Source organism: Schistosoma mansoni, chromosome 1 (assembly GCF_000237925.1).
Source record: "Schistosoma mansoni strain Puerto Rico chromosome 1, complete genome".
NCBI classification, from domain to species: Eukaryota; Metazoa; Platyhelminthes; class Trematoda; order Strigeidida; family Schistosomatidae; genus Schistosoma; species Schistosoma mansoni.
Genome location: NC_031495.1, coordinates 42,651,922 through 42,670,925, shown reverse-complemented (window position 1 = coordinate 42,670,925; position 19,004 = coordinate 42,651,922). Strand labels below are relative to the sequence as shown.

General features: G+C 33.7%; 2 protein-coding genes across 2 annotated transcripts in view; one reads left to right on the top strand and one right to left on the bottom strand.

The window, feature by feature from the left end:
- The first annotated feature begins 1,286 nt into the window (after positions 1–1,286).
- On the top strand, positions 1,287–3,286 carry Smp_054780 (putative 40s ribosomal protein S8). Its single transcript, XM_018794489.1, has 3 exons — positions 1,287–1,339; positions 2,574–3,113; positions 3,147–3,286. Exons 1-3 carry the CDS (start codon positions 1,336–1,338, stop codon positions 3,254–3,256), a joined length of 654 nt encoding a protein of 217 aa, XP_018648896.1. The 5' UTR covers positions 1,287–1,335; the 3' UTR covers positions 3,257–3,286.
- Positions 3,287–7,372: 4,086 nt separating this feature from the next.
- The window catches only part of Smp_054770 (hypothetical protein), a gene marked incomplete at its 5' end in the record, with an annotated part of 17,999 nt that continues 6,367 nt past the window's right edge, over positions 7,373–19,004 (bottom strand). The window contains 7 exons of the mRNA XM_018794488.1: positions 7,373–7,499; positions 9,341–9,519; positions 10,526–10,686; positions 11,857–12,016; positions 13,860–14,126; positions 14,690–14,896; positions 17,537–17,698. Coding sequence (XP_018648895.1) covers positions 7,436–7,499; positions 9,341–9,519; positions 10,526–10,686; positions 11,857–12,016; positions 13,860–14,126; positions 14,690–14,896; positions 17,537–17,698 — 1,200 coding nt within the window. The 3' untranslated portion in view covers positions 7,373–7,435. The remainder of the gene's footprint in view (positions 7,500–9,340; positions 9,520–10,525; positions 10,687–11,856; positions 12,017–13,859; positions 14,127–14,689; positions 14,897–17,536; positions 17,699–19,004) is intronic.

The window sequence follows — 19,004 nt, the reverse complement described above, 5'->3', positions numbered from 1 at the left end:
TCTACCTGGACTTCTCTAAAGCTTTTGATAGGGTCAACCACGTATGTCTTATCAAGAAGCTTAGACGATTGGGTATAAAACCCCCTTTGATTGATTGGCTCTCATATCTAGAAAACCGACACTTTAAGGTCAGGGTTAACTTCACTCTCTCTCAGGCTATGGAATATCCTAGTGGGGTCCCCTGGGGCTCAATACTAGGACCTCTCCTCTTCTTGATTTACATTAACGATCTTCCTCAACAAGTTTCATCTGACATTGCTTTTTGCTGATGATGTGAAACTTTGGAGAGAGATACGTAATCATAATGATATACTAGTTCTTCAGGAGGATCTGACCCGACTTCAAAGTTGGGCAGACGACAACGGACTTACCTTCAACACTTCAAAGTGCAAAGTAGTCCATCTGAGACATGTTGCAGACTATAGTTATAACTTAGGTAACTCTCCTCTAGAAGTTTCCCAAGTCGAAAAAGACTTAGGAGTGTTGGTACCCTAAGACCTGAAATCGTATGCGAACTGTGACAAAAACGCCTCTCAAGCAAACCTTGCCCTGGTAACATTGAAGCGCATTTTTGGCTAGTTTGACGGTAGAACCTTCCACATAATCTTCAACAGTTTTATTCGTCCACATTTAGAGTACGGAAACATAGTATTTCCTCCCTCCCTCCAAAAGGATAAGGACACTCTGGAACGTATACAACGTCGAGCCACGAAATCAGTTCGGGGACTCAAATTCAAACCTTACGAAGAGCGCCTCCAATCACTTAACCTTTACCCGTTAGAGTACAGGCGTCTTAGAGGTGACCTTCTTATGACTTACAGTATCCTTAATACTTCTGGTCATGCCCTCAAACATCTTCTTAAGCTTAGTCATAACACTAACCTAAGAGGTAACAATCAGAAATTGGAGACCCTATATAGCGGAACAGACTGCAGACATAACTTCTACTCCGTTAGAGTTGTCAAGTGCTGGAATTCGCTGCCGACTGAGCTAGTCCAAGCGACCTCCCAAGAGTCCTTTAAGAGGAAACTTGACTTATTCTTAAGGACTAAGGATAACATATTATTATGATTTACCAAATTCTTTTTTTCCTCTATTATCGTTCATATACCTAGGTTTTTGCCTGGAGGTATTGGTGATCCACTGCTACTAGACACGGAAGCCCGTTAAGCGAAAGCTTCTTCTATTCCGTCCTCAACCATTTGAACACTTCTCAGACACTGTGATGCATGTATGCTTGGGGTACTATAATTGAAGATTGATATATATCGAATTTGTTTTGGTTTGCTGGCTGTCGAGCACACAAATTGGCGGCTTCATTAGAACATCTGCAGCATGGGTGGGTTTAATACTTTGTTGGATGTCCTAATTCTATACAAGCTTTACATCTATGTTTAAGTCACAATTACATGTGAACGGAAGTTTTTCAAACGTCTTTCTCACTTCCTACATTAAGTTCCATTCCGTGGTGTTTAGTGATTTCCAGCGCCGGTGATATACTGAACCCTCCTCTTGTTTAGAAGTAAACACCAAAGGCGTGCTTCAGCTCGAGATCTCAATCAGGACCCGACACATTCCCCTTAATAAGAAGTTGTTCCTAATTTTAGCTGGTGTTGCGCTAGCGTGTGTATTGTATTTCGAAAGCACTAATGGTTAAATCCACCAGGTTTCTTACCTTCGGCTGTGCTATAGTTTCTGACGTATCACTGAATATCTTAACATTAAGCATTCATGTGAATTTATGGAATCCAGCTTTGGAAAGTGTTGAAAATTCGTAGGGCACATCTACATCACAATCCATGGGTTCACATTTTAGGTTAACATCGTATGAAAGATGAATATTTGGTGAGGAGATGTATAATGGACAATCTGTGATCGACGCTGAAGTGATTTGGAAGATGTACACCTACCTTCAGGGTAACGTAATACTTCGAGGAACCGGAATTAAAATTTAGTTTTACGCTATTTTTTTTCAAGTTGGGGTTTTTATCGCGTTTACATAAGCTATATTGCCTATGCTATATATCTCTAAGTGAATGAATCTCATACTAGCCAGCAACCTTCTAAGTCTGATTGACTCGTCTGTTAAATATAATTACGTTGAGATATCTATCAGGTCTAAGGATAAAACGCAATTAGATATGTATTTAAACTTCAAAATACAACTGGACTCAGACTTTTGTTCAATTAAATACTTCTGTATAAGAGTAGCCTTATAGCGTGTGGTTCTACAAATTCTAGTTGTCCGATCCCTCCCAACATACCCGTCATGTAATGTATATGACACATTCGATTGCAGTTGCAGTCATAATGAAGCCAGATACACAGTTGTACTATAGGATCGGAATATCGTTGCTTCCCACGACCACTAAAGCAGTCAAATTAAATCAACAATCGCCTCACTACGGCTCCTAACTTCTGATATCAATAACTTAGTTTTACTGTGATATGCACAAATACTGCTCGGAACTTTTTATAATGTACGTACCAACAAACTAAGGTCATCTGACGGCTAGTTGTGATCTGTTTTCTCATTTGTTAAAACCTTACGTGATATACTAATTCTTTTGAAGGTATTGCTCGAGATCGCATTCATAAAAGGGCTAAGACTGGGGCTCGCAGAGAGCGAAATCGCAAAAAGAGGAAGTTCGAGTTAGGACGTCCAGCAGCAATGACAAAGCTTGGACCTAAACGTGTCCACACAGTTCGTGTTCGAGGTGGGAATCTTAAGTTACGTGCAATGCGTCTGGATCAAGGAAATTTTAGTTGGCCTTCTCAAGCTATCTCACGGAAAACTAAAATAATTGATGTTGTCTATAATGCTTCTAGTAATGAACTTGTCCGAACAAAAACTCTTGTTAAGAGAGCAATAGTTCAGATCGACGGAGCCCCATTCAGACAATGGTTTGAAGCTCACTATTTGAAAGAACTCGGTCGCCGTAAAGTCGTTAGCAAGAAAGGACATACAGTTACACAGGAAAATCCAGAGGAAGATGTTTTGTTGAAGAAACGCAGCAAGTCCGCCTTGAAAAAGTATGAAACTCGTCAGGCTTTGCCTCAAGCAAACGTAGAAGAGCCTTTAAAAGAAGCATTTGTTACAGGTCGTCTGTTAGGTAAGTCACCAAGATAACCTTATCACTCTTAAGCTTGTATATCCTCTAGACCTGGTCAAATCGGTCGAGCAGATGGTTATATTCTCGAAGGCAAAGAGTTGGAGTTTTATTCAAAGAAACTAAAAGTTAAAAAAGCAAAATAAATTTCTTTGAAAATAAACTTTTCTAGGATGTGTGCATTTTAAATCTGAAGTCAGGTGTAAACCCAGGGTTTTCAGTTTCCATATAGTGGTTTCAATATATATTATTGACATAAGCTGAATGGTGTAAATTCGTTCGTGGAAACTATATATCAAGCAACATGTTCCGTATTTGTAAGGTCTGCATCCTTATTTGACCAAATTACCGATATTACTGTTTAATTGGCATTGAGTGAAACTCCAGTTCGTTACCGTTTTGCACAATAAACATCAAATCATACGGAATTTAAAGCTATTCTCCCATTTCGACGTAATTATGCTCGTTGACAATACTTGCTTATGATTTGCTTAGGTTTAACGTAACAATCGACCTAGAGCTTTTCTACTACCATAAGAATATGCAGTGTAGGATGCTGCAAACCGTATGGCTAGCTCGTCTAGTATTATAAGGTTTCCCTGTTTACATAACTCGTCGGCTTCCCGCGGCTGTAGCGTTCACGAAATTGAGAGGATGAGGAGCAAATGTCCGACACTAGCCGGCATGTTGCGTACCGAGGATTTACCTAAGGATAGTAATTCTTGTTTCCAAACTAACAGGTTCCTGGATCCCGAGGGAACTAATTCTGTATGAACCTATTGTTGATCACCAGCTACAATGGAACTGCACATTATGACGGTTCCCCGCTCCCACGTGGATTAAACCTTTAGGTCAAGGGCCCGAGAAAGATTGACGCGTAAAGAGCAGGTCAAGGATGTATTGATTATATTGTGATCCTCAGTTAAGTGTTTAAAAAGTCATACTATTTACAGGATAACAATCATAGCGTCTCACGACATGCACAAGTTATCCCACCTTTACTCAGTATCCACAGGTACGGGACGTGCTCTGCACATTCCAAGTGCAAAGTACCTTTATAAGACCAGCAGGACCTTGAATCCGCTCTCACACTTGATAACAGTGGAGGTAGCTGAGCAGTTAGTGTGTCTGCGTAGCTGTGAAAGTACTGGTGGTCGCGTATGATGTGATTTTTAGGTATAGTGAAGGCTAGGATGGCTTACGATAATCTGGGCTAAACTTTTGGTGTTTCGTGATGTGAGAGGCTAGATCTACAACACGTCGGCGAGAGTAGCTCTACTCTGTGCTTGTAAACTTTGCCTATCCGAGTTAGGGATGTTAACCAGCTGTGTGTTTGGTCACCTTCGTCTAAAGGATTGCTGACATCCATTGACAACACCATGTTAGTAATGCAGAGGTTCGGCACCGTGTGTTCGTGAACAGCGATGACAATCCAATTTGTGTCACTTGCACAAATTATTAGCCCTAATATGTACCTTGACACGTCGTTGTGGTGTGAAGGAAAGCCGTACAGGACTGGCTTCTGTCGGTCCTTCACGTCTCCCTTGTCGGGGTTCTAGAAATGGCACAACGCAGTGGCATGTGACGTCATCAGACATGGCTCAGAAAAGAAGTCAGTGGCGGTCGTGCTGTAATTTTTACTTCATGAAAATGAGAGTAAGTTCTTTATCCTGAAGGATACATTTTAGTTGTATTTTCATTAACTGAACTACTTTTCCTATTATTATTATTATTCACTTTCACACACTAGTTGCTGTTTATTTTCTTAATTGTACTCACGTTCCTTTCTCTACCTCTTCACAACTTGGTTGTTATTGCGCGGCGCATATGCTATTTGGTGCTTCCTTGTACCTATGTGTATGTGTTCAGATAAATAACAAATAAGATATGGATATCAGCTCCATTTAAATAGTGCCAGATATTTGGATTTCCTAGTACTTTTTCCTGTTAATGCTTTTAAAGCAAAAGTGAAATAGACAAGTTTCTTTAGGAGTACATTATTTGTGGATATGAAAAATAGAATGTTGAATAACTGTCAATAAACTATATGAATCAACTAGTATTAGTTGAGGGGACGTGATAGATAAAGTGACAGTTTAAATTTTTATGAAGGGAGTATTTTGATTCGTAGAATCTGTTAGAGGATCATTGTTCGTGTACACCTTGACCAGAGTTCGTGATTAATTTGGTTTGCAATTGATCCATATTTCTCGTAAGGTCCAACCATGCCATCCATTATGAACTTACAGGCTACTAAGCGTGCAGTAGATATCTCCACTAGAGTCCAGTTAATTATAAGTTTCACACCCTCCAAAATTCATAATTGTTCTTCAAAACCTCACTCACAATTTTTGGGGATTTCACCAGCCACTCTTTCGTCAATAATAGGTCGACGTACAGTAAAGGTACACCGTTCATGTTCGTCAATGTCTATATGATATTCATAAATATCTCAAAATAAGTGGTTCATTAGCGTTCACTAGTTAACATCTTAGTGACATGTTGATTCTTTTAGCTGGTAAATTCGTAGCATCAACAAGATTGTTTAATACATATATATTGTTTGCTGAATATTACATTTATGTTCAATAGTACAGACTGTCAAGAGCGGAAAGTTACCTAGAGTCAAACAATGCTGCTTACAAGGTCATTGTTGTGGATTTTAACTGCATATCGTATAGGATATGATATAAACTTTATTAAACAGAATCCCATTGATCTATGTTAATTAAACAAACAAACATTTTTCAGTCAGTGCCCCTAATGCGGTTTACATAAGCATGAGAGAGTTCAAGTGGAGCGATGGAGTCCTTCATAAACAGATTCGTTACCATGAATTTCGGGAAGAATCGAATTAGTCCTATTCACATTTTAATCCCAGGTACATAGTAGTGGCGATGAAGCAACAATCCAACATAGATACTGGTTTTGAAATGACGTGTGTTTTTAATTAGTAAGTTAATACGATTGGTTTTAAAGCCATTCATAGGGAGTAGTAATCGAACAATGTAATCAAGGGTCATTGAACTTGTGTCTAGATTGCTTCAAAACCAATTAATATCAAATGATCTGATCAACGTGAGAGGTAGAAAACCCTGTTCAGCGATAGCGAAACATTCAAATGGGGCACCGAATCGACATCAATACAGCTTTTAAAACGTTGTATAGAAATTGTCAAGGACGAATTCTCGGGTTTATTGAAGCTTTGAATATTCATAAATTCAAACTCACTGTATATGCACGAAAACAATTTGTCGTAACGCTAAATTCACCGTGGTAATCCTTAAGTCATTTTATGGCCTAGGATAATACGACAATTTCTTATTCTTTCTATACGGTGCGAGAAATTTTCACTCCTGTTTATTACTTTTTTTACTTGAACTTCCATTTAGCTGACCTTTATTAATTTTCATATAAAATGCACTGACAAGTATGTGTGACCAGAGTGTTCGAAATGTATGGCGCAGATACATCACATTTTTCAGACCAACTGTGACTTCTCCTTGCTATATCGAAAAAATAGGCTGATAAAAGGTTTGGTGATTATCCAGTGTGTTGAGTAGCTGTGTATTCTATATTAGTCTATATCAAAATTCGTTATGTTGTTTACGTCCCAATAACAACTCAGGAATATGTTGCATGGAGATCATTGGAGTGACCAAATTTGATGGGAAAATTCCACAGAATTTCCCGGCAATTTAACTTATGGGATATATCAAACTGTTGTCGCTGTCCTTCATGTCTCATATATCTTGTCATTCATATACTAATCTTGTGGAGCAGTTTTGATTGACACTCCACATTCTTCTATATTTTAAAGTTTTTTAATTTGATGCTATTAATTCAGTTAAATATTTAGTGTCACACAGTTTTTATAAAAAGCAATATTCAGAAATACAATGTTGGTTGATTTTAACTCGCAAAAACTAGTTATCATTTTTTTAAAAGTTTGCATCATAAAGTCCCAATAGACTTGTAAATGATCATCTCCGCTCAAAACTGATATGCAGTAACAGATTTTATATAGTGTCTGTGCTAACGAAATTCGACTTCAAAAGCGTACGCTGACGATAGACTGCAGTGTAATAGAAGCCAGGAATATATTTACGTTCCAATTTCTGTCTTAGCTGTGTATGAGTATTATCTTATTACATGTCTGAATATCTGTTATAAATCGTCATTTTCAAACCAGATAATATTTTTAGCCATTTAGTCTAGTAGATATCCCATATACAAATATAGTTTATTAAAGGTCACAAATTGGATTGGATTTCTTGTTGTTTTATTTATCATCGGCCGAACGAATGACTTTGTTTCAGTGATAGTTAGTGACATTCAGCCTTTAGACGAATAAGGTCAGTCCTTATTGAGTCCAGATTTTCTTCAAGTCTGAAAGTTAACAAATTAAATCAATTTAGTCCATAGTTGTATAAATAAGTTACTTAAAAGGTTTACAATCATTATTCACTTAGATTTTGTTGTAGTAATTGTCAAAAATAGCAACTAAGATTTGCATATAATTCTCAGGATAATTTACATGACTTCTAAATAGCCAACAAATTTACTTCAGACATTTTAATCTTCTATTTGTTAAGCTTTGCTGTCGATGGAATGTTTAACATCATAATCCTTTGTCTTCGTCATTTAGAAACTTGTCTCCTCGATTTAAATAACAAATAACTGAACTGAGATAGATGATCCGACAAATACTTTTATAAGTTGGGTTCGTAAAGAGGTAATACTACAGCTTAAGATAGATGTATATCAGTAAGCCCAAAAAGCATAACGTGACCAAAGTAATACAAGCTTGTGTCTTAATTACTTAGCTAAACTAGTGTTCGTGTTTTAGGAAGCGATTAATATGATGTCACCTAGTTCAACAAAGATTCTTTCCAGAAGATCCATTTTTCTAAGTTGTATTGTCATTTATAGACAATGAGTAACCAGAGTGGAAACAAGTAATTTACAGGAGAAAATGTCAATACATAGACTCAATATGTATGGATTCTCTCAGATCTGTTGATATGGAGAACCGATCAAAAGTAGCAAAAGGTCGGTCGATGGCATTACATTGGGATCAATGGGTCAATTTCCTAAGGATAGAAGGGTATACATATATGAAAGAGTATTTGTTCACTCCATTCGGTAGTCCAATACACTTTCTCGCTCACTCTAGTGTTCTCTCTCAAGTAGTCATCTGGGGGTTAGCGCATAACATGCCGTGTATTAGTATCAGATTTTGTACACCACACGTCACATCTATATGCCAAGTACTCTGGGAAATCAATATATGGATGTGTAGTGATTTTGCAACTTGGAGCTGTGGTCTTCAGGATATTTTCCCTTCATCAGAATTCATTAAGATGAATGTTTTTGGTTCGTTTGTTCGCCAACTGTGTGAAGATTATTTTTCTCTCTAACTTTAACATCAGATGTGGACTCATTCATCGATTGAACTTAGTGTTGGAGTCGATGTTGACGTCAGGTTATTAAATACATGAGGACTTTGTGCAATATTTTCTCCCTATTTATCTTTTAAATACTGAACTTCATGAATACGGTTTGTAGTGTAGTGCTCAACTGTTTTTAATCCCAATTCGAGTGTCTATCACAAACTGACCTCCAAATACTTTGAAAGTATTGCTGATCATAAATACATTCTCTTAGCAAGTGAATATTTATCTATTGCATTAGATGTTAGATAAAACAATATATAAACTTAGTAAATTATTCTACTGTGGAAGAATCACTGCTTCTTTTAATTTACTAGGACACATCTATCAATTAGTGGAACAAGTGATGTGACAAAAGAATCGTTTACTCGGTAAGGGAGTAGAATATTCTCATGATTAAACCCTAGCTCCTTTCCCCCAAGTTAGTTAAGCGAACTGTAATTATGAAAATAAATTCTGTTTACCTTTCAGTTCATAAAAAGCATATTCAATGGGATATTCATAGCACGCTATAATATTTTTTTATTTGTGGTCAAAAATCAGAATAAATAAATCGAAATAATTCTTTGGTAAGATTCGTTTGAATATATCACAAGTACATATCTCAAATAACTTGAACAGTAATTATTTGAAGCCTAAACTACTTTTACTGTGTAATAATTATTACACCTAAGGTATTTTGTTTTAAAGTATCACAACATCATTATGTTTACTGAATCAGGATGAAAAGTAAAAAAAATACAGCACATACTCTTAGTACATTTCTTCATAACTTACCTTGAGTGACTAAGTTTCAGTTGATTTGCTGTTGTTTGCGCTAGTTGACCGACACATGATAATTCGTCTTCTAGTGCATCAGTTTCCATTTGACTTAACAATAACTTCAAGTTTCTCGTAGAACTCTCAAAATTCTTTTTAATATCTTTCAATTTAGTTAAGTCATTTTTGTTTGATAACTAAAGAAAACGTAGGTAAGGTTACTATTTATGTATATACTTATGTTTCTGTTATCAGGTATATATTCAGCTTCCTATTCACCTTATTGTCTTAGTAATTTGAATAGATATTACTAAATTCCTTAAGTATTATGCCGCGTTGTACATTGTTATATTTGTCTTAAATTTATAGTCCATACTTCTTCAGTAGCCTATCTTTTTTTCAAACGGGATTTGGTGAGCACTGCTAAACTTTTTTTTCAATAATGACTTTAAACTTAGATGCTTTATTTGTTTAATTAAGGTTTACCTACCCAATACTATAAGGTGTGATAAGATGTAATGCTTTACATTACAGGAAAAGAACTTTATTCCACTGTTAAAATCATGGAAGGGTTCAAGCTTATCATCACTTTCAAACAGTTTGTACATATACACTAATTTGTCCATAAAATATTTTTTTAAAGCAATATAATATCAGATTAGACTACATGTTCACTCATTGTTTCAGGAGTTGGAAACGACTTTACGTTTTCGATGTTACTGTAATAACTTTTTTTTGTCTGTCAATTATGCAGCTGCAAAAGAAATAAATATCTGGTTAATGAGAAGCACGATAAAGATATGGCCTTTTAATAAACATTACTGGATATAAAATATCAGTGCAATGATATAACTTATGCAATCTATATTACATTGATTATCAATATGAGTATATAGTGTATCGACACTCTGATGGGCGCGAATAAACTCTTGTCTGGTTATTCTTGCAAGCCATTATGTTTTTCAACCAAGTGATTTATCATGAAATGTCCTACCTTCCATATATTGCAAAACAAAATGACTACTGGGATTTTGTCTACATCTTTATCTTATTGATTAATCACAATGTACTATATTATTTCCTATTTTTGACATGCACAATAATATGTTAATTGTCCTTTGCTAAATAACTGCAAAAAAACACGTTGAACAACTTTCTTCCTAAATTTTCAATACTTGTCCTGAAATGACAGTTTTAACTCACTTCACTATTTTTTCTAAAAGTATATCCTGTTAATTGAGTAAAACACGTTCTTAACCAATTCACTTTGCATTTTAACTCAAGAATCACTGAGATCAGAGATACTCTTTCACTAAATCCTATATGAAATTCTTCATTGTCTAGGTCTTGATCATTGAAGTTTTCTGTTTAAAAAAACGTATAATAAACAATGTTAATTCACTAGTTTGAAAATGCCAAAGTTAGACGTACCTGGTGGGAATCTATTACTTCATAATAATAATTTTACTTGGATTTTTATCTCAGTATCACCAGTGATATACTTTTTGCAGCACATATCAATCTTATAAATACCAGCAAAACCATTTTAAACTAGTAGAAATTTCTGAGTGAATACATAGAGACTAAAGTCTTTATATTCAGACACAAACCATGAATAAATCAAAATATAGTTTAAGTGGTCACACGTTATTCATGTATACGGCATTCTAAAAACAGTAATTGCCACTTATCTGAACAATTTTGACTTATAACAGTACGAACATAGTTATAGTTTGTAATTCTCGAATGGTTATTTTGAGACAGAAAATTTAAGTTGATCAAAATAATTGAGGTTTTTAATTTTCTGAAAGTGGAATTTGCGGACCAGTTTTAAAAATAAATATCTGTGTGAGTAATCTATTTTGTTTGCATCAACCATAAACAGTATTTTCTTTAGATGAAACTACTTATATCACTACATAAAGTTTAATTTTCAAACTATCAATAATTTGTTTTATTATTTAAAAACATATATTAGGTTAAATTAACTATATCTGAAATATTTACTTTTAGAAATATAGTGTCATACTGACATTTTAAATGAATTCGGAATATGGTAAAACTACATTATTTACTTGGAAAGATGGAAACAAATTAGTCGTCTTTAAATGTATAAACTGTTTTATTCAATACGTTTGTTAATCAGCTGTTGTAGCATGGAATTTTTCAATCGCTATGCAGTTCGCATTGACATCCAATTACATTCTTCTCTAAAATATGGATTTATTCTTCTATGGTTGTTTAAAGAAATAGTCTTCAGAGCCTTTTAAAACGTTCAGCAGTCATGCTTAGTTAAGAGGAGTGGAGAGTGACCAACATTTTCCGCTCCATTATACTACTATCTTCTGGCGTAGATAACTTATTTAGTATTATTCAAATTGATTATTTACACGTGAAATATTCCGTAGTTGCATGTGTTTTAAAGTGTGTCTAGATGAAAACTTTCTACTTAGTACGTTAGCGACTGGAAGTTACCTTGATTACTAATAACTGAAGCTCATTGTACTAACATATGCATGAAGGAAAAAACCAACCTTTTCCTTGATATTTAAGCAATTCCTCCAACTTTCTTGTCAAATTGTCTAAATCATTTGAAATCCATGTGATAGCGCATGATATCACTGTATCATCTTTAGCATCATTATCCGGTTGTGTAGCGTCAGTCTGTACAATCTGGTCTATAGTCATATGAGGCTGAAGATGAAACAAATAGTGTATGGCTTTCATAAATTTTATGCTGTAAACTAACCATCTCAGAATAAATATTGATAAAGTAATTCCCCAATTCAATAACTTTTCAGTGAAATGACTTATATTATAAACTAGTGATTTATTAATAAAGTGAAACATAATAAAAGTAGGTAATACAAGGAATATACCAGTGTTAATTGAATAAATTACATGTCTACAAATAATTTAATTGGTTGTAAATAATTACCTACTCAGTTACAATTGATTGATCATTCAATATCAAGGTTAGAATTCCAAGTATTCATTAAGGTAGGTAGCATAATGCATGTACAATATGCTACGTGCTTTAACTCTGATATTTCCATTTAACTATCAAGTTTTGAAATTGACTAAAACGTCTTTACAAATCGTGTTATGGCTACCAGTTGATGGGTTATAACCTATTTTGGTTGGATACGTTTGGGCTCATCCCCGTGTCTAATTGGTGTACATGATGTAGCTGCTTTTCTAACAACAGTATTTAAAAAAAAAGTTATTTCTTGTCTGAAATAATTACCGTTCAAAGTATCCTAGTAGTTGTGTCGCTCGGTTTTCAATAACTAAAATCTCAGACTCAAAGTTTGTCTTACTGAATTCAGTAAAGGTATTCGGGCAGAATCACCGTACTCCATATTTAAGGTTTGGTCTAAACGCTAAATACACGAACTTGTGTTCGCTGAATTAAATACATTAATAATAGTGGTTGTTTAGAGAGTTATAGTTAACCTGGAGGTAATTCGTCTCATATTGTGCAAGAAACTAGTTAATATTGAGATCAACCATCCTTAAGAACCAGACATGATTAACAGACCAGTTTTTATGTAAAAACAAATCATCTACATGTGAGGAACTTTTTATTTAAAAATATTGCTAGCGTGCACATCTTTGCAAGTGCATCAATTATGTATGAAACGATTAAATTATAAATAGTGGATGGGTGAACAATGATGTATACAACTTATATTTCGTACTCAAACGTTTTACAAGAGTAGTAATTAAAAATTTTGTGAAGTATACCTGTTATAATTGAGTAATATCGAAATGATATATTAAATACACACTGAGTGTAGTTGTAAAATATTTCCATCCATGAAGGAACATAAGAATCAGACTATTGCATAAAATGTCGTGTGTGTACCATATGCAACTGGACAAGACACTACATTAGGTTCAGTTTCATTAGATAGTGATAATTTTATTCTACCTATTTTTAAACATTTTTGGAGGTTGAACCTTTTGAAAAAATAATGATTTATTTAAGCTAACTATACTGCAGGTTTGATGTCATTAAAATTAAGTAGGGGATATTTCTATTTGATTTTTGACTTTGGGATTTCTAGATGATTCAAGTCCTTTTGGAAAATCTCTAAAAAAATCAAGTATTTATTAAAGTGCTTCTACACTATATACATTCGTAAACAGAATAAAACTTCATTTAGCATATTCTATTTTCTATTTAAAACTGTACACTACAAACTTATATGTGAATATGTGCAAATTATGAAGAGTATATATTCAAACACAAGGACGTAATAGTGAATAAAGGTTGACATTTATACGTTTCAAGTAACACCATCCAAATAAGGATAACCAATACAAGTAAACTTAGTAGATAAACATTCAGATACAGTAATAAAAAAAGACACCATAATCCTATTCCTGCAGGAAATTATCGCCGCTTTTCGTCATTGTTACTTATATAAAATTGGTAGAATTAAACATTAATCTATCTTTATGGGTTATAAAACAGCTGAATACTAACAACAGTAATCAGAAACATGTATTTACAAAATTTAACATATCTTACTTGTTTTATCTTGTTAGTAATTAAAATTGTTTGAATTTCTTTATCTACATATACCTTTTCTTGTCTATTGATATTTTGTAGACAGTTTTGTGATTGAACATATGCCCATCCAGTTTCCCAAAATAAATTATTCAAACGATTCATTTGTTCGTATTGTTTCTTTAAATGTTTTGATAATAAATCTCTGCTATAACGTAGATGAACAAGTCTTCTACTTAAACGTGTACGAATGGTCTGACATTGTTCCCATGCACGTTTGGCTTTGTTCTAAATTGGAAAAAGATAGTATGGAAACTAATATCTATCCTGTGCTGATAGAATTGCCTTATAATGTAGGTGAGTGAAAATTCTAATTATATATAAGTTTTATAAATTCATTAAGTAAGCCTATACACAGTATAAAATTAATAGGAAGCGTAAATCGAAACTACTATGCCACACACATACTCTTACTCTAAGCTTCACACATTTTCAATATATTTACATTAAGTTTTCTTTTCATTACAGTACGAACCAGAGAAACTTTGATCTCCTTCTCTCTCTCATATATATATATATATATATATATATATATATATATATATATATATATATATATATATATAATGTTTATGTGATGATATTTTACGATATTTCTATAGGATAATTATTTTAAAGTATTAGTAATTCTTTGCAATTTATCATAGTTACACTAATCTGATTTATTCACTTTTGTCTATATAGTCTAATTCAGAAAATATAGTTACTTTTTTTACAATAAGATGATTGCAAAGTGTATTGTCAATGAAAAATGCTTAACATATATACGCAGTTTACCCAACCAATCTTACTTGATATCTTTGTTTTATAAGTCGTTCTTTTTCAATGAAATGAGTTTTTTCCAGTTCAGTTTGTTTTAATTTATCAGCATAAAGACGGCATTCAAATTGCAGCATTGAAATATCTTGGTCTTTCACTGTTAACAAGTTTTCAATCAACCTAATTTGTTCACGAAGATCTAATTGTTCATCTGTTGATTTTTGACTGATTTTTATAAGCTTTAGAAAAAGGAGGAAGAATTACGTCTTTAAAATTGTTGATTAAAAAATAAAAAAATAAAACACCACACCACAACAACGATTAAAAACATTAAAATTACAAATGTGTTGTTCAATTAAGACCACTGAAAACAAACAGATTTCTCGCTGACAGAGACGCCATAATGTATGTGCTAAAACTTTCAAATCTCCATTAAATAAAAATAAATCCTCACCACTCATTAAATAGCATCTAATTTCAGATTGCGATTCCGTATTTCATGTATTTAGTTCCTTTAGCAAAATTTTGTGAAGCAAAAACAACAAAATATTGTGAGATCAAATGAATCCATTTCATTTCATATATTCTAAATATTCCCTAAGAACTTTGTATAAATAAATAAAAGGCTTTGCAAACTTACTTTTAACCTATGAGTCGGACTTTTATGAAAATGTAAAGTAATTATTATTATTTTGGGCTGGTGAACCAAATAAATTTATGCATATTACACACGAAGTTGAATTTGTAAAACATTATTTGTACGAATCAGTGAGTATGTAGAAATTTTACAACACACGAAATATTATAATTTTATTTCATCTCATAATATTTTGTAGCTCTTGTTTTTCGAAAGCCTTTATTTCTGAACAGAGATTTTGCAGCTAGATTCCTAGCCAGAACGAAATCGGTGGACATCATAATTTACCACCACAGGGGTCACATACATCAAATTAACGACTAAAAATTTTATATCTAGGTTTTATATTCAATGAAAATCATAATATAGACGTAAATTCAACATTAAAACTCGTTAGCTCTTAAAACTTCGAATTTATTGTTCAAAGCTGTACCCCCAAGTGTTAGCTATTCTCCATAATGCAACTGAAACAGCATTTCTTCGAATAAGAAACTGTATGAAATTCATTTGAAGGTTTGGTATGCTCAAAATAATAGGATGTATTTTGATAAAAGTGGTCATGAGACATAGTAAACATATGATAACCATTTCATTAAGTAATACTTTTAATTTAAGTAATGGAGATGAACCATAAGCACCACAATACAACGTTGCTCGATATTTCATTTAACAGAAAGGATTCACTTATATGAAATGGCCTTTTTTAACTGAAAACCTTTCCAAAGTTAAGACATAAGTGACTTTCAACAACCTCTATTAATATATTATTGAAATATAACCAGTAAACGTCTGACTGTCAAGTGCTGCTTGACAAACTTTCCGCATTTTATAAGTGTAGAACGAGTTCAGGTTTCAAATCCATCCTTATAAGTTAAATCTTTATACACTATCATTAATAATTTAGTTTGGATATGAGTTTATTTGTGAGTGTAGTGGCAGTATTAAACTTCAATTTTTGTTTATTTTGTAGCGTGATAAACGAAGAGTAATTCATTGTTATCTTAGTCGATCTATCTAGCATTGTTTCACTCCACTTACATACTGAAAACTCATTCTTGAATTTAATGAAAATTCAAAGATTTCTTATTTGCAGTTTGATAGGAACAACAATAAAATACTAAAGAACATTATTTTTGGACTTGAGAATCAATTAAACCAGGGCGTACTGAACACCTTTTTCACTTTAGCTTGAAATTAATAAGTACCGAACAAACAAGAATTCACAAGGGACTAGGCCTAGTACTTCTTGATTTTCTTTATAGCAGCGAACTGGAATTGTGATTATATTCTTAAGTCTAATAGACCGATAAACTGGCTCAATACTCAACAAATACAATCTATGCGTTACTGTTAAACTCCAAACTTGGTTAATATTATACCTAGAACTTAGATTCTTGCTATACAGCGTACAACTTGAACTCTCGAACTCTTGGACCCTCAAAGTCGTAAGTTAGAAGACAGAAGACTAGTGTAAAGGGATCTTATTCCAAATAGTGCCAAATATGGTACAAAACGCTCAGGTATTTATAGTTTTTTAGTAAAAACGAAATCATCATTACAGTTGCTCATTTCTCATACATTGGTTTCTAGCATTTTTCCAATTAAGAAGCTTCACGTAGAGATTCTGGAATATTCTTCCAAAAAATGATTGAGTGGAATGTCTTCGACTCTATCCGAGCTTCCTTGAGTTCACAAGAGGCCGTCCCTACAGTTGAATTTACTATTTAAAGCTTCTTTTAAGAAATTCTGGGAATTCACTTAGAAGTCACTAGCTATTGGAGCATACGTTTATCATATATTAGTTTTTTGTAGAAATAACTGCATAGTTTGCAAACAATTTTAGTTACAAACTGATATCATTGGCAGAACTATGAAAAGCTAGAGAGTACTAGGTATTAGTTTCATTTTATTTTGATATAGACTACTGTAAGTCATATTACACACATGAACAGACAAATGGTATCACTATTAAAACGTTTAGTGATTTCAAATCTTACATTGATTTTTTGTTGAGCCATACCCGAAATTTCTCAGTAATATCTACATTAATTAGATTTATATTTTCTTATGAATTCGTATATTCAATGAGAGTTTTACTTTTGTGTAACTAGCCAAAATATTTGAACTTTATTGCAAGCTGTGGATGAATTTACACATGTATTTATAATTGTCTTTTTCACATTGTTTAGAAAATATCTGACTGTAGATTATCAGCGATGTGTATGTCAATTTATACACTAACCTCATTTTTATCTGAATCCATTGCAGAAATTTTTAATTCTTGATTAAATATTGTTATTTGTTGCTCTTTAATTTGTTCATTCGCTTTAGCTAACTGTGTTCTTAACTCTTTTTGACCATCTTCCAACAGAGTATCTAGTTTCTTCTGTTGAGTTTGTTCGATCTATAATGTCAGCAATAATTGTAAAAATGATTAAATGGAGGATCTTCGTATGTATAAAATATATTTTATCTTTTGATGATGTTATTTCCTACTACCACAGTTGTTTGATTGCGAGGGTCTTATTATGCTACTCCAAAAGATTGTCAATGTATGCTTCAAATATTTTAAAATCTTTTCACATGTGCTAAATCCTTTCATTTTGATGACCCTGCTAATAGTTGGTTGTACTCAAAGCGTTGTTGTCTTCATACTTATTTCTATTCTCAATAAATGTTTGAGTCAGCAGTGTCATTATAATGTACTGATAAAATCAGCTTAACGCCTTAAATTCAGCCTCAAAAGCCATGGAAAAGATCATTTAAGTATAGACAAAAAGCGTTTCAGCAATCAAGAATAGGAAATTTTCCGTCTGAATTTACCGCTAGATTTACGTTGGATGATATCGCTGTTACATCATGGATTGTATAAGTATCCTATCTGAGGCAAATGCACGATGAATATCACCCTTATAATATAATAATTACTCATTAATATTAATGAATCTGACTTAATATAACGGATTAACTTCAGATTATGTCTAATCATCTAGACTATCATAAGAACTAAGGTGTTTACGATGAAACACTAAGTATCGTTCATTAAATAATTTGGACAAATTGTTAGCTACACAAGCATTTTTTTACTAGGCATGATCATAAAGAATAGTTACTTTCTGAACAATCATTCCCTTGTAACAAAATTACAGTGTAATTATCAGACCAATCATAAAGATGAATAAACATAAATAAATTCGAAACTATCAGAAGGGGTTTTTGTGGAGATTTTAGTGATTTTTTAAAGTTGAAATCATGAGTCCATTGCAGCTGGCCCACCATGGAGAACCTGAAAGCATTGGATGGCCGTTTCGTCCTATTGTGGGACTCCTCAGCAGTGCGCATCCACGATCCCGCCTCGCGAGATTCGAACCCAGGCGCTTAACCACTAGACCACAGAGCCGGCATCCAACGGTATTATTGTCTAACTTCAACCAATCCACGAAATTGAACAACCGTTCACCACTGTCTTCAATGAGTTACTATCTCACAATAGACCAGGTTGAACTCCACTGAACACTGCTTCTCACTAGAACTCCAGGAAATACCTCTTGAAGCCAGTCACTAGTGAGCATATGATTATTATCAGAAGGGGTTTTGTGCAGTGGTCTAGAGGTTGAGTGCTCGCGCGCGAGGCTGACAGGTCCCGGGTTCAAGTCTCGCGAGGCAGGATTGTGAATGCCCACTGCTGAGGAGTCCCACAATAGGACGAA

What these genes read in the sequence shown, in the direction of transcription:
- Smp_054780 (XM_018794489.1), top strand. An exon ending in TGTTACAGGTCGTCTGTTAG is followed by an intron (nt 3,114 to 3,146) that starts GTAAGTCACCAA and finishes ATCACTCTTAAG; the next exon opens with CTTGTATATCCTCTAGACCT.